The following is a 25,000-nucleotide window of genomic DNA, read 5'->3' on the forward strand; positions in this document are numbered from 1 at the left end:
AAGTTTGAAAAAGTACAACCGATTTTCAGAGGAAACGCGACTACAAAAGGTGAAATATTTAAGTGATTTGAAGAAAAGGCTTAAAAACATTCTAAAAACTAATAAAGATCTGCAAAATGAGGCAGTTATAAAAAAGGGTACAGAAATTTGTGAAAAAATCAACCAATCATTGACATTACTAAACGAGAACGAACAATTAGGAATTTCACGGACAGCACTAGAATCAGGGGTAGAAGAAAGTAAAGTAGAAGAAGCAGGAACAATCGAAAAAGAAGAAGAAGAAGAAGTAGAAGAAGAAGACAGAGTAGAAGGGGAAAAAGAAGAGTTAGAAGAAGAATATCAGGAGGAAGAAATGGCTAATATTATTGAAACAATCAAAACAATCTCATCTTTGATTCCATCATACGATGGATCAAATGATAATTTATCAAGCTTTATCTCTGCTCTTAAAGCAGGAAAGACAATTCTGACTAATGATAATACCGTTGCAGCCGTACAGGTAGTACTATCGAAACTATCTGGAAAAGCAAGAGCAGCAGTAGGTGAAAATCCACGAAATTTCGATGAGATAATCAATGAATTAGAAGCAAAATGTACATCAAAAACATCACCTGATGTTTTTGTTGCAAAGCTTCAAGATTTGAAACAAATAGGAGACATTAACAAATTTACAGATAGCGTCGAGAAACTCACTCAGCAGCTCGAAAGAGCATACATTGCTGAGAAAATACCAGTTGATACAGCCCAAAAAATGGCAATTAAACAAGGGGTAAAAGCTCTTTACACAGGAGTGAAAAACCCAGAAACAAAAATCTTATTAAAGGCAGCAGAATTTAAAACCTTGTCTGCGGCCATCGAGAAAACTGTAGAAAATGAGAAAAGTTCTTCTAATGCCAACCACTCTCAACTGATGTTTGTCCAACGAGGTCAAGTACATCGTGGACACATCAGAGGAGATAGAAGTTTTTTCGACAGAGGCCACTATAGAGGAAACAGAGGTAACTATCGTGGAAATTTCAGAGGCAATTCTCGTGGAAATTTCCAAGGCCGATATCAAAACCGAGGACATAGTGCAAATTTCTATTCTTCACGTGGTAGAAGACCATATAGAGGACATTCTCAGTCCCGTATTTATTATACGAACAGTGAAAGTGGTCAGACACCTCAGTTACCCCAACAAGCAACAAACGCTCCACAACCAACAACGCAACATCAAAACACTCAACAGCCACAAAATTTTTTAGGCCAAATTCAACGCTTTTCACAATAAACCCATCAGCATCAAATTTCATAAAGGCACATATTGGAATATCAAATTCTACATGTACCTTTATGGTCGATTCAGGTGCTGACGTTTCTATATTCAAATTAAATAATATATTGCATGATCAACTGATAAATCGAGATCGAAGATGTATGATCTCTGGAATATCAGAAAATAAAATTGAAACTGTTGCATCAGCTGTGACACAACTAACATTCCAAAATACCATTACATTGGAACATGAGTTCCAAATAGTTGAAGAAAATTTTCCAATATTTACTGATGGGATATTGGGACGAGACTTTTTAACTGCATTTAAATGCAGTATTGATTATGAATCCTGGATTTTGAACATTCGATGCAATAATGAGGAAGTTAACATTCCCATTGAAGACAACTTCAATGGAGGATTCATACTTCCTGAACGTTGCGAAGTTGTAAGAAAAATAAATGATTTAAATTTGAATGAAGATATGTTAGTGTGTGCCGAAGAAATCCAACCAGGGATTTTCTGTGGCAATACATTGACGTCACCATCAACAAAATACGTTAAATTTATAAATACTACTGATAAAGCAGTACTTATAAAAGATTTTAAGCCTATGATGAAACCTCTGAAGAATTTTATCGTAGCAAATGTCAATAAAAACGGTAATATTTCCGACCGAACTGATCAAATAAGATCAAAAATTAATGTTTCAGAACTACCAGCATCAGCCAAGGAACCTTTTGAAAATTTAATTCACGAATACAATGATATTTTTGCGTTAGGAGAAGATAACCTCACTACTAACAACTTCTATTCACAAAATATAGAACTTTCAGATAACGTGCCTGTATACATCCCAAATTATAGGGGTTGTGTGCTATTAGTGGACCCTGCGCCTATAGTGGACCCCCTTCAGAAAAACTTAAATATAAATGCCAAAATCAACTGTTTCCAGGCAACTTCCACCGGGGGAACATCAATTACATTGCCACACAGCAGTTCCTGGCAAACAAATGACCCAGTGGCCATATCAATCGGTTATTTTAACTATTTAATGAATGTAAACACTCAAAAGGGTCCACTATACGCACACTCAGGGAGGGTCCACTATAGGCACCGTCGACGGCGTGACAGCTAACATGGAAATCAAATGGGGGGGTCCACTATAGGCGCCAAGATATTTGTAAATAATCCTATAATGGACCCCGGTGGTGTCCATTATAGGCAACATCGATGCGTATTTTCAAATGCGTATTTCACTGGAATAATGTATTAACGTTGTATGTTTGACGGTCTTAACATAAAGAGGGGACGTGAAACTTGTTAAAAAAATCCACTTTGGAACAATCCACTATCTCAACATAGCTTAAGAGCCGCAGAAGTAAATTTCGATGGCTTAGGGGGTCCACTACTAGTACCCAAACCCTAGGAATATACACGCGCACAATGAGGAGATTGAATCTCAAGTCCAAAATTTGTTGAAAAATGATGTGATTGAACACTCAGTCTCGGCTTACAATTCACCAATTCTGTTGGTACCCAAAAAGTCGAGCAGCAATGAGAAAAAATGGAGACTAGTTGTCGATTTCAGACAGCTGAATAAAAAAATTTTGGCTGACAGATTTCCCCTACCTAGAATCGATACTATTTTGGATCAACTAGGTAGAGCTAAATACTTCAGTACTCTGGATTTGATGGCAGGATTTCATCAAATTCCTCTAGATTTTGATTCCAGAAAATATACGGCATTTTCAACACCCTCTGGGCATTATGCTTTTACGCGCTTACCATTTGGACTCAATATAAGCCCAAATAGTTTCCAGCGCATGATGACGATTGCCATGGCAGGTTTAACACCTGAATGTGCATTCGTATACATTGATGATATAGTTGTCATAGGATGCTCTATAAATCATCATCTTAACAATTTAAAGCGAGTTTTTGAAAGATTGAGACAGTATAATTTGAAACTCAATCCCGAAAAATGTCAATTTTTTAAGGCAGAAGTAACTTACTTAGGCCATAAAATTTCAGATAATGGAATTCTCCCAGATAATTCAAAATTTGATGTAATAAAAAAATATCCCAAACCAACTAACGCAGATGACGTTCGTAGGTTTGTGGCCTTTTGTAATTATTATAGGAAGTTTGTGCCAAATTTTGCGCAACTTGCTAGGCCGTTAAACAATTTATTAAAGAAGGATATAAAGTTTACGTGGTCAAATGATTGTCAGGCAGCTTTTGAAGCTCTTAAGGAAAAATTATTAAACCCACCAATTCTTAAATATCCTGATTTTACAAAACAATTCGTATTGACAACGGATGCTTCGAACATTGGATGCGGTGCGGTGTTGTCACAAAATTTTGACGGAAATGACTTACCCATTGCTTATGCCAGTAAAGCATTTAGCAATGCAGACACGAAAAAACATACAATAATACAAGAAATGATTGCCATACACTGGGCCATCGATCATTTCAAACCATATCTGTATGGAAGAAGATTCATGATCAGAACAGATCATCGCCCTCTGGTGTATCTCTTTGGTATGAAAGAACCTACCAAAAAGTTAACCCAGATGCGTTTAGATCTTGAAGATTATGACTTCGAAATACAATATATCAAAGGAAGTAATAATGTTGGTGCAGATGCATTATCCAGAATTATAACTTCAGATGATATTAAATCAAAATCAATTCTCATGGTCCATACTAGATCTATGACCAAAAATCAACACAAAATTGACAAAACAAAAACTGTTTCACAAAAAAAGAAGCTTGATCACCTTCTTGTCTATGAAACAGAATCGCCGGCAGACATTAAAAAATTGAATAAAATGAAAATATGCATGCAAAATGGAATGATTATTATAAAATTAATGAATGAAAATATGCGCAAAACTTTAATAACGCTTGAAAGAGATATTATTCACGAAAATGAAAGTCAGACGCTAGAGTTTGCTCTTTCAGAGATGAATAAAATATTGGAAAATAGAAAAATTGCAATGTCGACACAAGAAGATATTTTAAAACATATACCACTACAAGATTTTAAACGGATCGCTCTAGACGTCATCCGTAAATTCGAACTAATACTATATCGCCCTCCGAAAGAATTGACGAATTCTGAAGAGATCAATAACATCCTACATGACTTCCATATGACTCCAACAGGTGGTCATATTGGACAAAACCGGCTTTATCTCAAACTCAGAGACCTTTACTTTTGGAAAGGCATGAGAAGTTCGATTACGAAGTTTGTAAAGGCCTGCAAACTTTGTAAAATGAACAAAGTAACAAAACGGACAAAAGAAGAATCTTTGGTAACAACTACACCTTGTAAACCATTCGATATTATCTCGATTGACACAGTAGGTCCGTTACCAAGAACTGCGAAAAACAATCGTTATTGCATAACATTGCAAGACGATTTAACCAAATATGTTGTAATTATACCATTAGAAAATAAGGAAGCTGATACCATTGCGAAAGCTTTGGTGCAGAATTTTATACTTATCTATGGATCATTTTTAGAGTTAAAATCTGACCAAGGTACAGAGTTCAAGAACGAAGTACTTAAGCAGATTAGTAAAATACTTAATTTTAAACAAACATTCTCAACTGCTTACCATCCACAATCCATTGGAGCACTAGAAAGAAATCATAGGTGTTTAAACGAATACCTACGAAATTTTTCCAACGTACACCACAATGAGTGGGATGAGTGGACTAAATTTTATGAATTTACCTATAACACTACTGCTCACACCGATACCGAATATACACCTTTTGAACTTGTATTCGGTAGAAAAGCCAAACTTCCTCAGGATATGCAAAAAGTTACACCAGAACCGATATATAATTTGGACGAATACTACACAGAGTTAAAATTCAAACTGCAAAAATCAAGCGAAATAGCTAGGAAAATTTTAATAGAACAAAAAATCAAACGAACACAAAATTTGAATAATAACTTAAATCCAATAGATGTTTCTGTAGGAGATTTGGTGTATTTATCAAACGAAAATAGGAAAAAGCTTGAGCCACATTTTATAGGTCCATTCAAAATTAAAGAAGTTGACAATATACATTGTAAAATAATCGATATTTCCAACAAAAAAGAAATACAAGTACATAAAAACCGAATCATAAAAATGTAACAAAATATATTGTAAAAGATTCTTTAAGTGATGCTTGATCAGAATAGCTACGCCATTCTTCTGAAAAAGGGGAAAGGTGTAGTGCAAAACGAGCCAATTCTACATACGCGACGAACGTGCTATCGTTCGTATCCCAACGCTTACGTTTGCAAATTAATTACAACAATGTATCGCTCGCCAAATCGATATGAGCATACGACGGTTCGATCGAGACGACGACGACGCGTCGTCCGCTGACCTAAGCATAAATCACTCCAGGAAACTTCCATAAGGTTCTATGTAAACACATTGTATGATATACTTTTGGCAGTCTGGCTGGCCCTATAAAAGGGGTCTTCCCAGGCCGAATAAATCAGTTCAATTTGGTCTTCGGACCTCAACGCATAACGTCGTTTTTAATCGATATCACCGCCGAGTGTTGTAAAATAAGACACAGCGTTACACTTGTGAGATCGGACAGTATGATACCGTTCGATTGTTTTTTTTTTTCCTAAAAAAGGAACTAAATACATGAACGAATGCACAGTTACGACGATTTCACTACAAGTCATGCATAAATTTAGAGCACCCTCTAGAAATCATTGAATTTTTGTGAAAATAAAGCCAAAATTCCAAATATTTTACTAATTTTTGTTGTTTTATTACTACCATTAGGAACGGGTGTTTTTTTTTTACTAACGCGTAACTTTAAGTGATATGGTGCTGTACATAAACTACTTAGACCCAATTTTCGAATCTTCGTAATTTGATAAGACACATAAAACAGTGATTATGAGAAAATCTTTTAAACATTTGTAGTATTATTCTTCGTCCCTGCACATTAGAGTAAAAATTAAAAAAAAAAAATGAAAAGTCGATAAGAATAAAAAAAAAGTACTTCAATCTTTTCGAAATGCCAAAAATTGCATTAGAATATGCTTGATACTGGACGATAGTGTAGAAATTTTGGAACAGGTTTTTCTATTAAATCAAACAATAACAGTTATGACATATTTACCTGAATCTTTTCAAGGCCATCTTGAGCTCGTTGGCGTAGAAAATCAATTCGTTCGTCAATCAAGCGGACAGATTCTTTTATTTTGTAGTCAGCATTCTGAGGCAGAGATGTTGATATTGCGTAGTTTTGTTCTTTGTACTCAGACAGTTTTTCGATAAGTACCTGCAGTTTGATAAACATGTACATCAGTGGTTACTCTTTCGTTATTAAAAAAAATGTATACTTGCCTGCAAACCTTTTATTAGGCTATTCATGTTGTCATACGGTAGATTATTCATTTTCAGCTCCTCGTTGAGCAGTGATTGTAGAATATTCTCCACGCTTTCGGAAAGTGTCTATGGTTTCAGAAACAAGAATGGGTTAGTTTTTTTTTTATTTAGACTTTCGCATTAAAAAAAGAAACACATGCATGACAAAAAAAATAATGCAAATAATACTTCAATTATGCCGAAAACACAAATCTATTAGAATTTCTCCACACTTTTGACATATTCATACAAACATCACAATTATACACACTTAAAATAAAGTACCGTATTCAGCTGTTCTATTTTCGGTAAAAGTTCAGATTACCGAATGTTCAGCAACATATTACCGAAGTTCGTCAAAAAGTTACCGAACGTTCGGTAAACTCTACTGAAACATCGGTATTGTTTACCGAACGTTCGGTAAAAAATAGCCGAACTTCGGTAAATTGTGCTGAACTTCGGTAATCCGAACTTTTACCGAAAATAGAACAGCCGAACAAGTGACTCTGAAATAAGTGTGTACATTGAGAGATATACTCATATTTATTGCAGATATTTTCATGAGCTAACTTCATCATGTTTGAAGTTATACTTTATCGTCATTGAAATAAGGTACACTGGGGTAAGTTGAAACTGTGGGTTGACGTGATGTTATCTAACCATGATTCTGAACCGTTTCATTCCAACTAAGTAATTGTATCCCATGATCTGTATTTTGACCTCAACTGAAAGGTTGTCGTCAGTGTAATTGACTCGACTGAAGAAATCCATGGTAAATTCACGCAAATTTATTCCTGGTATTTTATTATATTTTATAGGCATGTAAGTGCTTATAACTTCTATACAGGGTGTTAGGTTCCTCAGTGCAAACTTTTTAAAGGGTAATAGAGGACCAAAAATGGTGAAAAAAATTGTTCTACGCATATGGTCAAATCTCAACCGTTACGTAGTTATTGAACTTCCCATGTTTTTGACTCTCATTGCAACTGGCTATAACTTGAAAATGGCCAAACGTATTGCAATTTTTTGACCCTTATTCGAAAGATTATTGAATTTTCTATCAAATGGCATCTATGAATCGATTGGTTTAGTTAAATATCTAAGTTTTCTAGAGCAAAATAGCTCAAAATAGTGTGTTTTAATTTGTTTTTGTCAATTATATTTGAAACATGCATAATAAATTAAAATTCTATCTTTAACAGAGTTGTGGCCCCTGTTTCACTCTACAATTCGTTCTTCGTCAACAAACGTCTATCTCTTATCGTTTTCTTGCAATTTCGATTTAAACATCGCATTTCAGGTCATAAATTTGCAATTGTCATGGTAAGCACTTTTTTGCGCACTGTGCAGCACATTTAAATCGAAATTGCAAGAAAACGATAAGAGCTAGAAGTTTGGTATCAAAGAACGAATTGTAGAGTAGAACAGGGGCCACAACTTTGCCAAAGAAAGAATTTTAATTTGTTAGGCACGTTTCAAAGATAATTGACAAAAACAAATTAAAACGCACTGTTTTTAGCTATTTTGCTCTAATAACGGTTGACATTTGACCGAACATTTTTTTTTCACCATTTATGGTCCTCTATCACCCTTTAAAAAGTTTGCACTCAGGAACCTAACACCCTGTATATTAATTAAATTTGCCTCAGCCAATTTAACCTCCACGGGTACGTCAAGTATTTTAAATGAAAAAATTTATAACTTTTAAAATTGCAAGCAAATGAAGAAGAATGTGCATCGGGAGTTGCCTGTATGTAAGCAACCTAGTTAATTTGGTGCTTTCAAGTATTCTTAATGTTTCAATGACAATGAAATGCCCTTATGGTGTTCAGTGTATTTTTATATTTATTACTTATACATAGCCCACTTTACATGTATGCAAATCATAGATTTGAAGGTGAAGCAGCTTAATACATTAGGGTGTTTTATCTTGAATGAACCACATAATTGTATACGACTAGAAAGAAACGTTGCACCATGAAAAGCTCAAGAAATAAAGTAGTGATTCTTACCAGCGATAGCGAATTTCAAAAGCACAAATTCAAAGATCCAAATATCTTCTTGCATTTGAAATCTAGTTTGATTACTTCCACAATGAGTAAGTAAAGTCAAATTATGAAAAATATAAAACCAACATGAGGGATACATGGACGATATTGCAAAACATCTTTACATTCTTATAATTTTTCCAGAAATTTTCCAAGGAATTCCTTTACAGATTATATAAAAATAAACTTCCAGGCTATAAGCAAGTTTGCCAGAAATTTCTTCTGAAAGTAGTCTACAGATTCTTCCAGGAATGCCTCCAAGTATTCTATTAGAAAATTTTCCGTAATTCTCTAAAGATTTTTTTAGGGATTCTTTTAAAAAATCCTCTAAAGATTATTAAAAAGCTTTCAGGTATTCATTCGAAAATGTTCTCCTGGGTTTTCTTCAAAAATTCTTCTGGAGGTTCTTTACGAAATTTCTCAAGAAGTTCTTTTATGTGTATTTCTCTATAAATTTCACAGATTTCTTTAGATAGACTTCTTTAGATTGCTTTAGTAATTGATCTATGGATTCTTTTAGAAAAATTTCAATGATTTCTTCAGGGTTTTATTTTTTAATATTATTCACGGATTCCTTCAGCGATTCCTTCAAACAGTCTTCCAGGCATCTTTAAGAAAAAACTGTCCGAGGGAACCCTATTGAGAATCTTTCCTGGAATTCCTCCAGAAATTCTTCCATGAATTTCTTGTGCAATGGTTCCTCCAGTTATTACTTAAGAAATTTCTTTCGCAAAATCTTTTAGAGATTCTTTTAGAAAATCTGCCAGAGATTCCTTCCATTGAACCTGCCACATATTCCCTCAAAAATTTCTCAAGAGTTTCCTGTAAATTGCTAGGATTGCTTCAGAAATTTGTGCATGAGTTTGTTTAGAAATTCCTGCCGGCCTTCTTTCTAAAACTCTGCAATTCTGCTTTAGAAAACCATCCATAGGCTTTCTCAGAGATATCGCAATGAATTCCTTTAGAAATTTCTGCCGGCTTCTTTCTAAAAATCTTCTACGGAATTCTTTCGGAATATATTCAGCAAAAATCTATTTCTTCAGAAAATCAGAAATTCAGAATTTCTCCAAAGATTCTTCCGAAACTCCCCTAGAAACTGCTTCAGAGTTTTCCAGAGATATTCAGACATATCTTCAGTGTTCCAAGAATTTCTTCAGGAATTTCAGCAGGGATTTCTAAAAAATTCTTCCATGTTTTTTTCAGTAATTCCTACAAGGATTCCATCACAAAGAGCTCCAGAGAATTTGTCAGAAATATATCCAGTGATACCTGGAGTGGAAAGGATACCTCCAGGTTTTTTTTAATGATATTTCTTCAGCGACATTTTAAATGTTCTTCCATCGTAATTTCTTTTTATTTAGAACACAAAAAATGCCACAAAAGTTTGAGTTATGAAGAGTATTTGAATTCTAAGGTTTCTTGCTGGGATTGTACATAAAATTTTTCAATCAACTTTTTCAGAAATTCTTGCAGACTTTCCTACAGAAATTCCTATAGGGATTCTTCCAGAATTTTCCTCTAGGATTGCTCTAGAAAACCATCCATGGGCATCCTCGGAGATTTTTCTATGAATTATTTCAGAAATTCCCGCTGGATTGTTTCTAAAAATCTTCCACGGAATTGTTCAAAAAAAGTTTTCAGAAAAAAAGCAATTTTTTCCAAAAATCATAATTTTTTCTACAGATTTTTTTTACGGATTTGTTTAAAAAAAGTCCCTCAAGGATTCATTAAGGAATTCCATTTTTCAAGAAACTTTTCCAGTGAACTCTATTGGGAATTTGTCTTGGAATTCCTCCAATCATTTCTTATTTTTTTTTTTAGAAATTCCTCTAATGTTTCTAATGATTCTTAAAGAAACTTTTCCAGGCATTACTTAAGACATTTCTTTCACGCAATCTTCAGGAGATTATTTTCGAAAATCCGCCACGGATCCTTTTCAAAAAGCCTTCCATATATTCCCACAAAACTAATTCTCAAGGGTTTCTGGAAGAAAATCTGGCCTGGATTGCTGCATAAATGATTCCGGGTAATAAAATCTTCAAAGGTTTCTTTGACAAATTTCTCTAGGAACTTCTTTAGAAATTTTTGCAGGGTTTCTTTCGAAAATTGCTATATAGGTTCTTTAAGAAATTTCTTCAAAAATTGTACTAGAAAACCTTTCATGGACTCAATTCATGGAGATTTCTCCATGGATTTTTTCAGTAATTTCTCTAGGATTGTTTCCAAGAACCTTTCACGGAAACTTCAGAAATGTTTTCAGAAGAAGGCTATTTCTTCAGAAAATCAGAAATTCAGAGTTCATTCTCAAATGTTTCACTTTACACTTCATAATTGTATATTGTGAAGATTTCTTAGAAAAACTGCAATGAAAATACCAACTCCGCTTCAAGATAGAGCATCTTTATCCTACTATCCAATACACTTCTTATGGAGATTCTTCCAGAAATTTCTTCAAGGATTGGGAGAAAACCTTCCATGGGTTCTTAAGAGATTTCTCTATGTATTCTTTCAGAAAATCTTCCAAAATTCTTTCTGAAAATCTTTCATGCAATCCTTCAGGGATGTCTTCAAAAGAAGATTACTTCTGCAGAAATATGGAGTTCATTCTCCAATGTTTGACTATATCATGAAGATTTCACAGGAGATCTTCAAGGCTATTTCTTCAGTAAATCAGAAAATCTGAGTTTATTCCCCGATGATTGACTATATTGTGAAGATTTCATAAAATAACTGCAACGAAAAGACCTATACCTATACATCTAAGGAGAATTAGTGTAATCAGTTAACTGACACTGAGGAAGATGACAAGTGGTAGTCGAAATACACGTATCTGTCAAAGGATAAGCAAAAGAGGGCGGAATTAAATGGTACATTCTCTGAGATATTATTTTACATAAGAGATTACATAGATTCTTTTAGAAAGTCTTCCACAGATTACATAATAAATAAGAAAAGAACAGAGATTCTTTCTCCAGAAAATCTTTCGAAAATTTCTTCCATAATTCTACCGTTGTTTCTTCAGAAAATCTTCCAGAAATTCCTTCAGAAATTTCACCGGGAATATATTTCTTCGATTTACTAAGAAATTTACCTCAGAAATTGCTACAAAAACTTTTCCAACTCTTCCACACAAATAATTCTTTAAATCCAGCATTAATTCATTCAGAAATTGGAAGACGCTGAAGAATATCAGAAATTCAGAATTTCTCCAAAGATCCTTCAGGAAAAACAGTTTCTTCAATACAGTTTATTCTGAATGTATCATGTGAAATAACATCTTGTTCACAAATGGAGCGTGTATTCAGAAATGATTGGCATTTTATTTTTTTAACACACAACTGCAGGAAATAAATGTTATATCCCAATTAACTGCATGAAAATATCATAAATTTCAACTCATAATGCCGTGTGTGCCATTTTTTAAAGCTTCAAAACCAGAATTATCCAAGGAAAAATGATTAACGAAATATGTATGGCAAATTTCAAATTTGTTACGACCCCAAGTAACACACTTGTCATAGAAAAGTCACGGCGGCGCAGGTTTTTGTTGCGCAGAAGTCACTGTGACTTACTTCTAACAAATAAACACTAACTTGCTAGATATAGGTAACAATGACTTCTACGCAACAAAAACCTGCGCCGCCGTGACTCTTCTGTGACAAGTGTGTTACTTGGGACGGATCATGATTAGTTTATGTTTAAAAAAAAACTTACGAACATTTAAGACATGCATTGTTAGCCAATCATTAACAAGAATGTCATAACTTAAAATTAAATTTTAAAAATGTAAACGTATACACAAGTGTTAATATATGAATGATTAGGATCATGCGTTATCAAGTATTTGTAACAAATGTTGATGAATTTCAAATACATATTCGAATGCTTTTTAAGCCTTCGACTGTGCCACAATTGGTGGACATCGCTTATGTATTCTGAAATTTATCAACCAAATGGTCAAATTATGGTTAAATGTAACATTGAAAAGTATGACAAACATCAAATTTAACGTCACCTGTTCATATATTGTGCAATCATCCACGGTTTCTTTGGGGTTTCTGATATTCACGGTGCTTGTTGTACCTAATAATGTATTTGGTGGATTCGGGGGAGGAACGGAAAGATTGGAGTTTGTGGCCGGGTTCTGCAGCAATGGTTGGGTTAGTATGTTGTTAGATGTCTGAGTTAACTGTGTTGGTACTTGTTCATCAACGATGGAGTCAACTGCCCTGGGGTAATCTTGTTCAGGAACTATGCATTTGTTCAAGTTTTCCATTGATTTGATGTATGTTGATTCTGCATCATCGTATAAAGGTTTGTCTTTCCAAAACGCTTCAAGTTGATGAGGTGTTGACAATAATTGAGCTTTTTCTGGCCCATCACCATCCATGCCAATACTTAAAGCTGATGGTTCTATACAGGAAATAATACTTTCCTTGGGTTCATCATTGGTGTATTCATTTTCAGCAGATTTTGGTGTGTTTTGAGCTGCTGTTATTTTAAAGTTCTCTGTGGTGTGGTGGGATTTTTCCTCTCGATCATGCTGATTGATTTTAATGCAAATGTCATTGTTCACTTCATTGGTTGATTCAGATGAATTCGTAGCTTTGGCATCAATATCAACAAATTCTATGGGAGCAGTTTCCTTACTGATATCATGTTCTTCGTTTATGGTTGATTTGAAAAAGTTGGTTTCTTTTCCGTCATCATATTTTTCATCACTTTCAGTTTGCAACGGAACTTCTTTAACAACTTCAATACGGCATTGCGATAGTTTTTCAATGTTGTGCTGATCCAAATCTTCAGATGAAATTATGTGTGGGTCATCTAAGCCTGCCTTCGGTAGTATTGGCACTATATTCTCCATAGTTATGTCTACATGTTGTACTTCCGATAGGTTATTGGTATTTTGATTTTTAGCCAGTTCGCCACTTGTCTCTTCATCATAGTTTAGAGTAGAACATTTTTCATCAGGTTCGAAATTAGTAGCTTCAACCGCTAATTTATTAGATTTATGTTTGGTATTACCAGATACAACTTCAGAATATAGAGGCTCTATTTTGCTTGGTTTTTCTGCCTTATTCTCATTCTGTGTCACCTCATCCGACATATCACTCTTGTCAAGTATACAAGACTCATGCTTCGGCATGTCCTTTGTTAATTCTTTGTATTTCACACATTCTGTTGATGTGACAGGCTGAGTTCTATATGTCATATTTAATGTTTCAGCATCAGCGTATTTCCAATAATCATGATATACTTTTGCTTCGTATATGAAACTCGTTGCTTGATTATTTAGTGGACTTTCCGGAGCTTTAATTGGAGCGTCTTCGTCATAGTCGGAAGGTCTATTCAATTTATTGTTAAGTTCATCAAAAAGAATGTGCTCTCCCTTTTCATTTTCAATCGATGCTGCGACAGATGTTGATAAAATAGAGGTTGATAATTCTTGCTTATTCGGTTCACCCTGTTTTGAAATTTCATCATGATCGGCGTCATTGAGCGAAGTGACAATAGGTGATTTATACGCAACATACATTGATTCTGCATCTGCATATTTCCAGTGATCAATGACATCGTTTAGTTCATACACAAAAGTTTCAATGCGATTTTGTATTTTATTTTGCGTATCTTTAGAGAGATCAGAAGCATCTTGAGCTATTTCTGGGGCAATGTTAGTATTTTGAATTATCAAGTTCTTTTCATCAATGCTGGCATTTGTCACTGACTGTTCAGCTTCTAATATTGAATAATTTGCTTTTGGTGTGATATCGCTGTTGCTATCAGAAATATACTGCTGTATATTTTTGGTATCATCCGATACTCTGAGTAGATTATGTTTTACTTCAGCGTCATTGTAGTCAAAGTATTTAGACACATTTCTCATTTCGTACATGTAACTTTTCATTCTCTCTTCTGCGTCATTATAATTCTTGTTGAATGTATCAAGCTCCTCTTCAATAGAGCCAATTGGTTGATCAGTCTCAATCGAAATTTTGTATAGTGCATCTAACAGCTCTGCATCACGATATTTCCAATAGCTGTGAAATTGATTTTTTTCATTTTCATTACTAAAATTGCGCTTATCTTTTTCAGGGGTATCGTCTTCCGAGTTGTCAAGCGAATTTGTAGTAGTTTTGATATCATAGACATCAAATGAATCCGGTTTGTTATTGTTTACAATTGCTTTGTCCTCGCGAGAAATGCATTGTGAAATAATTTCATCGTTCTTGGTCACATTTGACATTGTTACAATGGAATTCAGTGTACAGTCTTCTTGTGAGAGAATAGGTTTTTCCAAGTTTTCAATATTCTCGGAATAGTTTGACATCTCATCCTGTACAGAAGAATTGTCTTTGTCTATAAAATCGACACGAGGAATATGTTGTAAATTTATAGGATCATTCACATTCTCGCTGTCAATTTGTACAGTAGTCTTCGTTAATGCTGGTTGGGGTTCTTCAGAAAGTTGAGATTGATATTGTGCTACATTTGTGTTTGAATCAAGTGTTGCACCTTGTACAATATGATCAGCACTTTCTAGATTATCTAGTTTCTCCTCCATTGAATTCTGTCTTCTAATTATGATTAAGGCATTTTCCTCTTGATTTTCTCCGCCTGTAGCTTTTTCATCGTTTTCTGCATTATCAGAAATCATAAGTTGTATTTCAAGTGTTTGGGATATATTGACATTTTCAATGCATGGTGGAACATCAGAAACTTGACTCTCTCCTGCCTCATTTTTCACTAAGATTTCCAGTGCTGTGTTTGTATCAGTACTGTCTTTTACAGCGTCACACAACATTGTTTTACTCTCTGTTTCTTGTGAACAGATTTTTTCTTCCAGATTTTCTTTACTCTCTGGATGATTTGTTACCAGCTCCTCTTCTTGTATTTTCCTCAGAACAAGGTTCTCGTCATTGATAAGTGTGTCTTTGGAATCATGATCTGCGTCAGTACAATAAAATGCATTATCAAGAAGTACTTTGCTTTGTTCGGATCCTTCAGATACATCACGGTGTTGTTTATCTTCATCCATTTTTTCTTGTTGAACAATTACAGGTTCTACTTTCTCAGCATGTTCTGGATGATCTGATGTCTTCATGAATGACTCTTCTCTCATTTTTATTAACGCTTCTTCTTCTTCGTCTACTCCTTCTCTGATTTTCACATCATAATCTTCATCACACGGTTGTGCATCAGAAACGTAGATCTTTGATTCCTCATTTGTGTCAAAGTCTTTCAGTACCGTGCACGTAAAATCAGTATTTTCTTTTTCAGCGTCACATGCAATTGGTTCACTATCCCTTTCTGTTTCTTGTAATACGATATTTTCATTCATGTTTTCTGCATGATTTGGCTTCATCTCGTCTGTGGGTACATGCTGTGAACCAGCACTATCAGATGCATAATCAAGAGATGCTTTTGTAAATTCGAATTCGTCAGATGTATCACTGGGTTGTTTCTCCTTACATAGATCTTCTTTTACTAGGTCCAATATGTCAGCATCTTCTGGAAGAGCTAATGTCTCCATAATAGGCTCATCTCCGATCATTACTGAAGAATTTTCTTCATCATCTTTTCCTTCTCCTATCTTTTCGAGGTTTTCTTCATCATTACAAACTACAACTATATCCGCAATCTGAGTATTTCCTGCCTTGTTTTCCGTTGATGTCTGAAGTACAGATTCACAGGGCACTGATTCACCCATTCTTTCTGCTTCTTTTGAAGGGTTTACTATATTTTCTTGTAGATGAAGCACATTCACTGAGTCCACGTTCTCAGCATGTTCGAAATGATCTGATGCCATGTTGAAAGATTCATCTCTCATTTGAATTAATGCATTCTCTTCTTCGTCTTCATCTACTCTAGTTTTTTCGTCATTTTCTACATCACCACATATTTGTTGCTGTTTGTCAAGTGATTGAGATGCATGATTTGTTGACTCCAGCTCCACACCTTTTTCTGGCATTTCAATCAAGACAATTTCTTCGTCATTGACATGTTTTGCTATTGGTACATCATAATCTGCGCCAGTAGAATCAGATACATTATCAAGAGATGCTTTGTTCCATTCAAATTTCTCTGATGTATCACTGGGTTGTTCATCCTTAATTAGATCGTCTTGTGGGACAATAACGCGGTCCAATTGTTCAGCATGTTCTGGGTAATCTGATGCATCCATAATAGATTCATCTCTCATTATTACTAAAGCATTTTCTTCGTCATTCTCTCGTTCTTTTGGCGTCTTGATATTTTCATCATCTTCACAAATTACAAGTTCAACTTCAAGCGGCAGAGATGTATGAACATTATCAGTACAGGGCTGAACATCAGATACTTGAATACTTCCTGCCTCGTTTTCCGTTGATGTTGCCATTGTCTTGTTTATGAAATCAACATCCTCTTGTGTAGCGTCACAGGAAATTGATTCACTCTTTCTGTTTGCTTCTGGTGCAGAGATATTTTCTTCCACGTTTTCTAGATTTTCTGGGAAATGCAGAGCGTTTACTGGTTCCAATTTATCAGCATGTTTAAGATGATCTATCGCCTCTATAAAAGACTCCTCTCTCATTTGACTTAGTGCTTTTTCTTCTTCATCCTCACCTTCTTTAATTTTTTTGTTGTTATCTGCATCATCACAAAACTCTTGTTGTTTGTCAAGAGATTGGGAAGTCTGATTAGTTGACTCCACATGTGTTTCTTGCATTTTGATCAAGCCAATCTCTTCATCATTGAAAATTTCGTCTCTGGGTACATGATCTGCGTCAATAAAACCAGATGCATCAAGCAGAGGTTTGTTCTGTTCTAGTTTCTCAGATTCGTCTTTGGGTTGTTTTTTCTCACTTAGATCAGGTTGCTGGAAAATTGCTGGATTGAATTCTTTAGCATGTTCAAGATGATCTGATGTCTCCATAACAGACTCATCTCTCATCGTTATTGAAACATTTCCTTCATCATCTTCTCCTTCTCTTATATTATTGAGGTTATCTTCATAATCACGAACTACAACGTCAAATTCAAACGACTGAGATGCTGCATTGTCAATACAGAGTTGTACATCAGAAACTTTAATATTTTCTGTCTCGTTTTCCGTAGACATTTTCAGTGTAGCTTCATGGGACATTGTTTCATCCTTTCTATCAGCTTCTTGTGAGGGGATATTTTCTTCCACGTTTTCTATATTTTGTGGAATATGCAAAACAGACAGTGTGTCCAATTTCTCAGCATGTTCTGGATGACCTGATGCCTCCATAAGAGACTTCTCTCTCATTTTGATTAATGCATTCTCTTCTTCATCTTCAGCTCTAGTCTTTTCGTCATTTTCAACATTATCACAAACATTTTGTTGTTGTTTATCAAGTAATTGGGATGTTTGATTTGTTGACTCCACAATTGCTTTTTGCATTGTGATCAAGACAATTTCTCCGTTATTTGTATGTTTGTCTATGGGTACATATTCTGCGCCAATACAATCAGATACATTATCAAGAGATGCTTTATTCCCTTCGAGTTTCTCAGATCTATCAATGGGTTGTTTATCCTTGCTTAGATCTTCTTGTAGGATAGTAACTGGGTGCATATTTTCAGCAAGTTTAGGATAATCAGATATTTCCATAGTAGACTTTTCTCTCATTATTATTGAAGCATTTTCTTCATCATCCTCTCGTTCTTTTAACGTCTTGATATTTTCATCATCTGTACAAATTACAAATTCTAATTCAGATGACTGAGATGTATGAACGCTATCAATACAGGGCTGTACATCAGATACTTGAATATTTCCTGCCTCGTTTTCCGTTGATGTATCCAGTGTCTTGTTTATGAAATCGGGATCCTTTTGAGTAGCCTCACAGGAAATTGATTCATTCGTTCTGTTTGCTTCTTGCGAAGAGATATTTTCTTCTACGTTTATATTTACTAAGTCCAAATTTTCAGCATGTTCCAAATGATCTGATGCCGCCATAAAAGACTGATCTCTCATTTTAATTAAAGCGTTCTCTTCTTCATCCTCACGTCCACTAGATTTTTCTTCATTTGTTACTTCATCACATACATTTTGTTCCTCTGTGTCAAGTGATTGAGATGCATGTGTTGTTGTCTTTAACTCAACACTTGTTTCTTGCATTTTTAACAAAGCAATTTCTTCGTTACTGACAATATCATCTGCGTCAATATGATCAGATACATTATCAAGAGATGCTTTGTCCCATTCGAATTTCTCAGATGTATCACTTGTTTGTTGTTTCTCCGCACTTAGATCTTCTTGTGGGACAACTGCTTGGTCCAATTTTTCAGCAAGTTCTGGATAATCTGCTGTCGCCATAATAAACTCATCCCTGATTATTATTGAAGAATTTTCTTCATCATCTTCTCGTTTATTTATCGTTTTGATGATATTTTCATCTTCTTCACTAATTACAAGTTCAGCTTCAGACGGCTGAGATGTATGAACATTATCAATACAGTGCTGTACATCAGAAACTTGAATACTTCCTGCCACGTTTCCAGTCGATGTTTCCAGTGTCTTGTTTATGAAATCAGTACCCTCTTGTGTAGCGTCACAGGAAATTGATTCACTCATTCTGTTTGCTTCTTGGGAAAAGATATTTTCTTCCACGTTTTCTAGATTTTCTGGTAAATGCAGAATATTTACTTGGTCTGATTGTTCAGCATGTTTTGGATGATCTAACGCATCCATGAAAGACTCCTCTCTCATTTTAACTAATGCATTCTCTTCTTCATCTTCACTAATTGCAAGTTCAACTTCAGATGACTGAGATATACAAACATTATCAATACAGGGCTGTACATCAGATACTTGAATACTTCCTGCCACGTTTTCCGATGATGTTTCCAGTGTCTTGTTTATGTTATCCGTATCCTCTTGTGTAGCGTCACAGGAAAATGATTCACTATTTCTGTTTGCTTCTTGGGAAGAGATGTTTTCTTCCACGTTTTCTAGATTTTCGGGTAAACGCGGAATATTTACTTGATCCAATTGTTCAGCATGTTCTAACGCCTCCATAAAAGACTCCTCTCTCATTTTAACTAATACATTCTCTTCTTCGTCTTCACAAATTACAAGTTCAACTTCAGACGACTGAGATGTATGAACATTATCAATACAGTGCTGTACATCAGAAACTTGAATACCTCCTGCCATGTTTTCAGTTGATGTTTCCAGTTTGTTTATGAAATCAGTATCCTCTTGTGTAGCGTCACTGGAAATTGGTTCACTACTTCTGTTTGCTTCTTGTGAAAAGATATTTTCTTCCACGTTTTCTAGATTTTCGGGTAAATGAAGAATACTTCCTTGATCCCCATGTTCGCCATGCTTCAGAAGATCTAAAGCCTCCAAGAAAGACTCATCTCTCATTTGAACTAATGCGTTCTCTTCTTCATCTACACCTTCTATAGTTTTTTCGTCATTTTCTTCATCATCACGCAATTGTGGTTGTTGTTTGTCAAAAGAGAGGGAAGTCTGATTTGTTGGTTTTACTTCCACATGTGTTTCTTGCATTTTGTCCGAAATATTTTCCTCGTCATTGAAAATTTCATCTCTGGGTAGATGATCAACTTCAAAACGATCAGACACATTATCAAGAGAGGTTTTGCTCTCTTCTTCAGGCTTTTCTCTGCGTTCCTCAACCTCATTTTGCTCTTCTTGCAGAACAATTACTGGGTTCCATTTTTCAGCTTGTTCTTGATGATTTGATGGCTCTATGTAAGACTGTTCTCTCATCTCAAGTAAGACATTCTCTTCTTGATCTTCTTCTTCTCTAGTTTTTTCGTCGTTTTCTGCACCATGTACAACTTGCATTGTAAGCGTCTGGGATGTATGAACAATGTCATCACAAGATTGTACATCAGAAACATCGATAGATCCTGATGCATTCATCGTTTCTGCTTCCAGTGCCATGCCTGGAAAATCAGTAGTCTCGTTTACTGATTCGCATGAATGAGTTTCACTATTTTTTTCTGCTTGTAGCATACTTTCCTTTTCATCTTCAATTGCACTTGGTGCTGATTGCTGACAAGCGTCATCATCATTTGTATCAAGAATTTCAACTACATCTGTTTCACTTTTTTCAGGCTCTTTTCTTGAAAGAAGTTGATCATTGCCATTAATTGCTTCAATTTGCTTCACTGTGTCAGTTTCATTATTAGGAGTTTCTTGGCAAAGAATATTTTGAAGTTGTGAGGCGGATTTTTCTGAGAACTCCGGTATTGCATTAGCAGCCATTTCCACTTGTTCATTTAATGCCCGAACAGTAGATGTATCATCTTGCAAGAATGATTTTTCTCTCATCTTAATAAGCGCAATCTCTTCATCATCTATTGGTTTATTCAAAAGTGCATCTGTATCGTCTTGGTTGATTAGTTCAGAGGCTTCACGTGTGGCAGAATTATCCATAGAGGTGAGAAAAATTGTGGTCGTTGTTATACTATTTTGAACATCTTTTAGTGCTAATGGTATAGTTTCTGATTGTGTATGGAGTTGCAGTTCCGCATTGTTTGAGATATTTGTTGACTGAATTTGCAAATCCGAAATTGGATGCTCAAAAATCAAGGGATTAGTTTGATGGTCGACAGATTCTTGAATATTGTATGTATGACCTAATCCTGCATCAGCTTGGCTCGAGATATTGGATTCATATTCGGGTATATTTTCTATTTTTTCAGCGCTTACTGAAACTGCTGGTGTAACAAACGTTAGTCCTTTTTCTGGTTCACTATGGTCTGATGATGTTATAACTTGTAATTGATGTGAAAGTGAGAAGTCTTTACTGACTGTATCATATTGAGAAATTTCATGACCTGAAGTATCTTTTGCCGGTACAATATCTTTGTCATTTTCCTCAGATTCGAATTTCATTTTGATAAGAAGGTTCTCTTCGTCGCTCATTTTGTCCTTTTCAGAGTTTTCAGATGCTTCTTCATCAGGAGTTTCCAGATAAATTGTCTTTGTATATTCTTCTGGAAATATGAAATGATCTAATACATCATCGCGCAATAACGATTCATTTCTGGTTCTAATAAGAACGTTCTCCTCATCGTTTACGATTTCATCTGTAGAAATGTTTATCTCGTTTTGTGATTCAATGTTTCTACCACACATAGGCCCAAGTGAAGTCGTCAGATCACTTTCGACATCATTTAGCGTTGTGAGCGATTGTTCTGGGTGAGTGTCTACATCTCTCACAATTTGCTCAACAATCAAGGGGTGAGTGTAGTGTTCCTCTATTACATGTTGATGAGAAGATGCTCCGTAGATAATTGTTGTTGTCTTGTAAACACAATTTGAAGTAGTAGTTGCAAATTCTTTACTGATGTTCATAGAGTCTGAAGTCAATAAAGCTTCTGAATAATTTTTATGCTCAGTCGTGGACGACTGTTTGACTAGTACAGAAGATGATTTAGATTGCATTGAAGTTTCAATGTTGGGATCAAGAACAGAAACTTCTGTTGCAATATGTTGCTCTTCCAAGATGGATGGTTCTATGCTAATAACTTCTTCTGTTTGTGAATCAGCATTATCTAGAAGAATTTTACCCGAATTTGGATGAATGAAGCATTGGCTATCTGTATCGTGTGTTGTGATAATTTCAGCTGTGACAATTGGAAGTTCCATTCTTATGTATGATATAGGATTCAAATGATATTCTTCGTGTGTAATCATGGAAATTTTTTGTCGCCTATCCTTCCAGTTGCTACATTGAGATGGCAATTTCATTGCATCATTGTTATCATTTGAATTGGTAGATAATTTGATTGCAGAGCTGGCTGGTTCATTATTTGGAGCATTCACGGGAGCGACATTGTTTTCTTCTGTGTCCGTTTTTTGCACACGGTCGATATTCACAGTATCTGTGTCACACGGTGATCCTCCATTTTCTTCATCATCTGCTCGTTTATTTATCGTTTTGATGATATTTTCATCATCTTCACAAACTACAAGTTCAACTTCTGACGGTTGAGATGCATGAACATCATCAATGGAGGGCTGTACATCAGAAACTTGAATACTTTCTGCCACGTTTTCCGTTGATGTTTCCAGTACCTTGTTTATGAAATCAGTATCCTCTTGTGTAGCGTCACAGGAAATTGATTCACTATTTTTGTTTGCTTCTTGTGAAGAGATATTTTCTTCCACGTTTTCTAGATTTTCGGGTAAACGCAGAATATTTACTTGGTCCAATTGTTTAGCATGCTTTTCATGGTCTAACGTCTCCTTAAAAGACTCCTCTCTCATTTTAACCAATGTATTCTCTTCTTCATCTTCACAAATTACAAGTTCAACTTCGGACGACTGAGATGTATGAACATTATCAATACAGTGCTGCTGTACATCAGAAACTTGAATACTTCCTGCCACGTCTTCAGTTGATGTTTCCAGTGTCTTGTTTATGAAATCAGTACCCTCTTGTGTAGCGTCACTGGAAATTGGTTCACTACTTCTGTTTGCTTCTTGTGAAGAGATATTTTCTTCCACGTTTTCTAGATTTTCAGGTAAACGTAGAACATTTACTTGGTCTAATTGTTCAGCATGCTTTAGATGATCTAACGTCTCCATAAAAGACTCCTTTTGCATTTTAACTAATGCATTCTCTTCTTCATCTTCACAAATTACAAGTTCAACTTCAGACGACTGTGATATACAAACATTATCAAAACAGTGCTGTACATCAGAAACTTGAATACTTCCTGCTACGTCTTCAGTTGATGTTTCCGGTGTCTTGTTTATGAAATCAGTACCCTCTTGTGTAGCGTCACTGGAAATTGGTTCACTACTTCTGTTTGCTTCTTGTGAAGAGATATTTTCATCCACGTTTTCTAGATTTTCAGGTAAACGCACAATATTTACTTGGTCCAATTGTTCAGCATGCTTTTCATAGTCTAACGTCTCCTTAAAAGACTCCTCTCTCATTTTAACCAATGCATTCTCTTCTTCATCTTCACAAATTACAAGTTCAACTTCGGACGGCTGAGATGTATGAACATTATCAATACAGTGCTGTACATCAGAAACTTGAATACTTCCTGCCACGTCTTCAGTTGATGTTTCCAGTGTCTTGTTTATGAATTCAGTACCCTCTTGTGTAGCGTCACTGGAAATTGGTTCACTACTTCTGTTTGCTTCTTGTGAAGAGATATTTTCTTCCACGTTTTCTAGATTTTCAGGTAAACGTAGAACATTTACTTGGTCTAATTGTTCAGCATGCTTTAGATGATCTAACGTCTCCATAAAAGACTCCTCTCTCATTTTAACTAATGCATTCTCTTCTTCATCTTCACAAATTACAAGTTCAACTTCGGACGGCTGAGATGTATGAACATTATCAATACAGTGCTGTACATCAGAAACTTGAATACTTCCTGCCACGTCTTCAGTTGATGTTTCCAGTGTCTTGTTTATGAATTCAGTACCCTCTTGTGTAGCGTCACTGGAAATTGGTTCACTACTTCTGTTTGCTTCTTGTGAAGAGATATTTTCTTCCACGTTTTCTAGATTTTCAGATAAACGTAGAATATTTACTTGGTCCAATTGTTCAGCATGATCTAACGCCTCCATGAAAGACTCCTCTCTCATTTCAACTAATGCATTCTCTTCTCCATCTTCACAAATTACAAGTTCAACTTCAGACGACTGAGATGTATGAACATTATCAATACAGTGCTGTACATCGGAAACTTGAATACTTCCTGCCACGTTTTCCGATGATGTTTTCAGTGATCCTTCAGTTCTTTTTGGCATATTGCTTTCATTCATCAATGTTTTGGATTTTTGCATGAATTCGTAATCTTCAAAAATCAAACAGCTTTTGAAATCTTCGGCTGAATTTCCTGAGGCTATTCGAGAATCATCCAATACCACAGGCGTTGGATGCTTATCTTCTTGTTGTTCGTGTGTGCCCAATTCATTTTCAAATTCGACTTTATGCAGTTCCAACAAAGCAGATATTTTAGCAGAATTTGATTTTCTTATTTTCTCAACTTTTGTTTTCTTCTTTTTATTCAATGTCAATTGTGAAGGTACCTGTCCTGCTTCTTTACAATTATCGGTACATGAACTTGTTGATGTTTCGAGTGCACTACTCTCACTACTTAATGATTGCTGATCATCTTGGCATGAGCTTTCAACATGTTCGTTGTTTTTGTTAGTTGTATCAATAATTGCTCCTGTTTCCATATCTGCAAAGATTTTTTTCGCTTTTCGTTTCCTATTTTTCTTTGCAGGAACTGCTGTCACTGATTGATTCGAGTCGCAACGATCTTGTGAAGGCATGTA

At 35.3% G+C, this 25,000-nt stretch overlaps 4 protein-coding genes across 5 annotated transcripts in view; 1 reads left to right on the forward strand and 3 right to left on the reverse strand.

The window, feature by feature from the left end:
* LOC109411753 (sulfotransferase 1B1) overlaps nucleotides 1-25,000 on the reverse strand; it is a 155,783-nt gene that overhangs the window by 59,432 nt on the left and 71,351 nt on the right. The window lies entirely within an intron of this gene.
* The window catches only part of LOC109411751 (muscle-specific protein 300 kDa), a 97,302-nt gene that overhangs the window by 23,098 nt on the left and 49,204 nt on the right, over nucleotides 1-25,000 (forward strand). The window lies entirely within an intron of this gene.
* On the reverse strand, nucleotides 980-17,394 carry LOC134287340 (uncharacterized protein PF3D7_1120600-like). Its single transcript, XM_062848995.1, has 3 exons — nucleotides 12,722-17,394; nucleotides 6,638-6,745; nucleotides 980-6,572 (listed from the first exon to the last, which is right to left on the reverse strand). The coding sequence occupies exons 1-3, from the start codon at nucleotides 17,279-17,281 to the stop codon at nucleotides 6,396-6,398; spliced, it is 4,845 nt and encodes a 1,614-aa protein (XP_062704979.1). The 5' UTR covers nucleotides 17,282-17,394; the 3' UTR covers nucleotides 980-6,395.
* LOC134287391 (uncharacterized protein PF3D7_1120600-like) lies at nucleotides 17,287-22,914 on the reverse strand (the record flags this gene model as incomplete). Its single annotated transcript, XM_062849160.1, is given in 2 exon segments — nucleotides 17,287-17,355; nucleotides 18,164-22,914. Coding segments are annotated over 2 exon segments (4,820 nt in total), but the record flags the coding sequence as incomplete, so codon positions are not given.

Source organism: Aedes albopictus, chromosome 2 (genome assembly GCF_035046485.1).
Source record: "Aedes albopictus strain Foshan chromosome 2, AalbF5, whole genome shotgun sequence".
Lineage (NCBI taxonomy): Eukaryota > Metazoa > Arthropoda > Insecta > Diptera > Culicidae > Aedes > Aedes albopictus.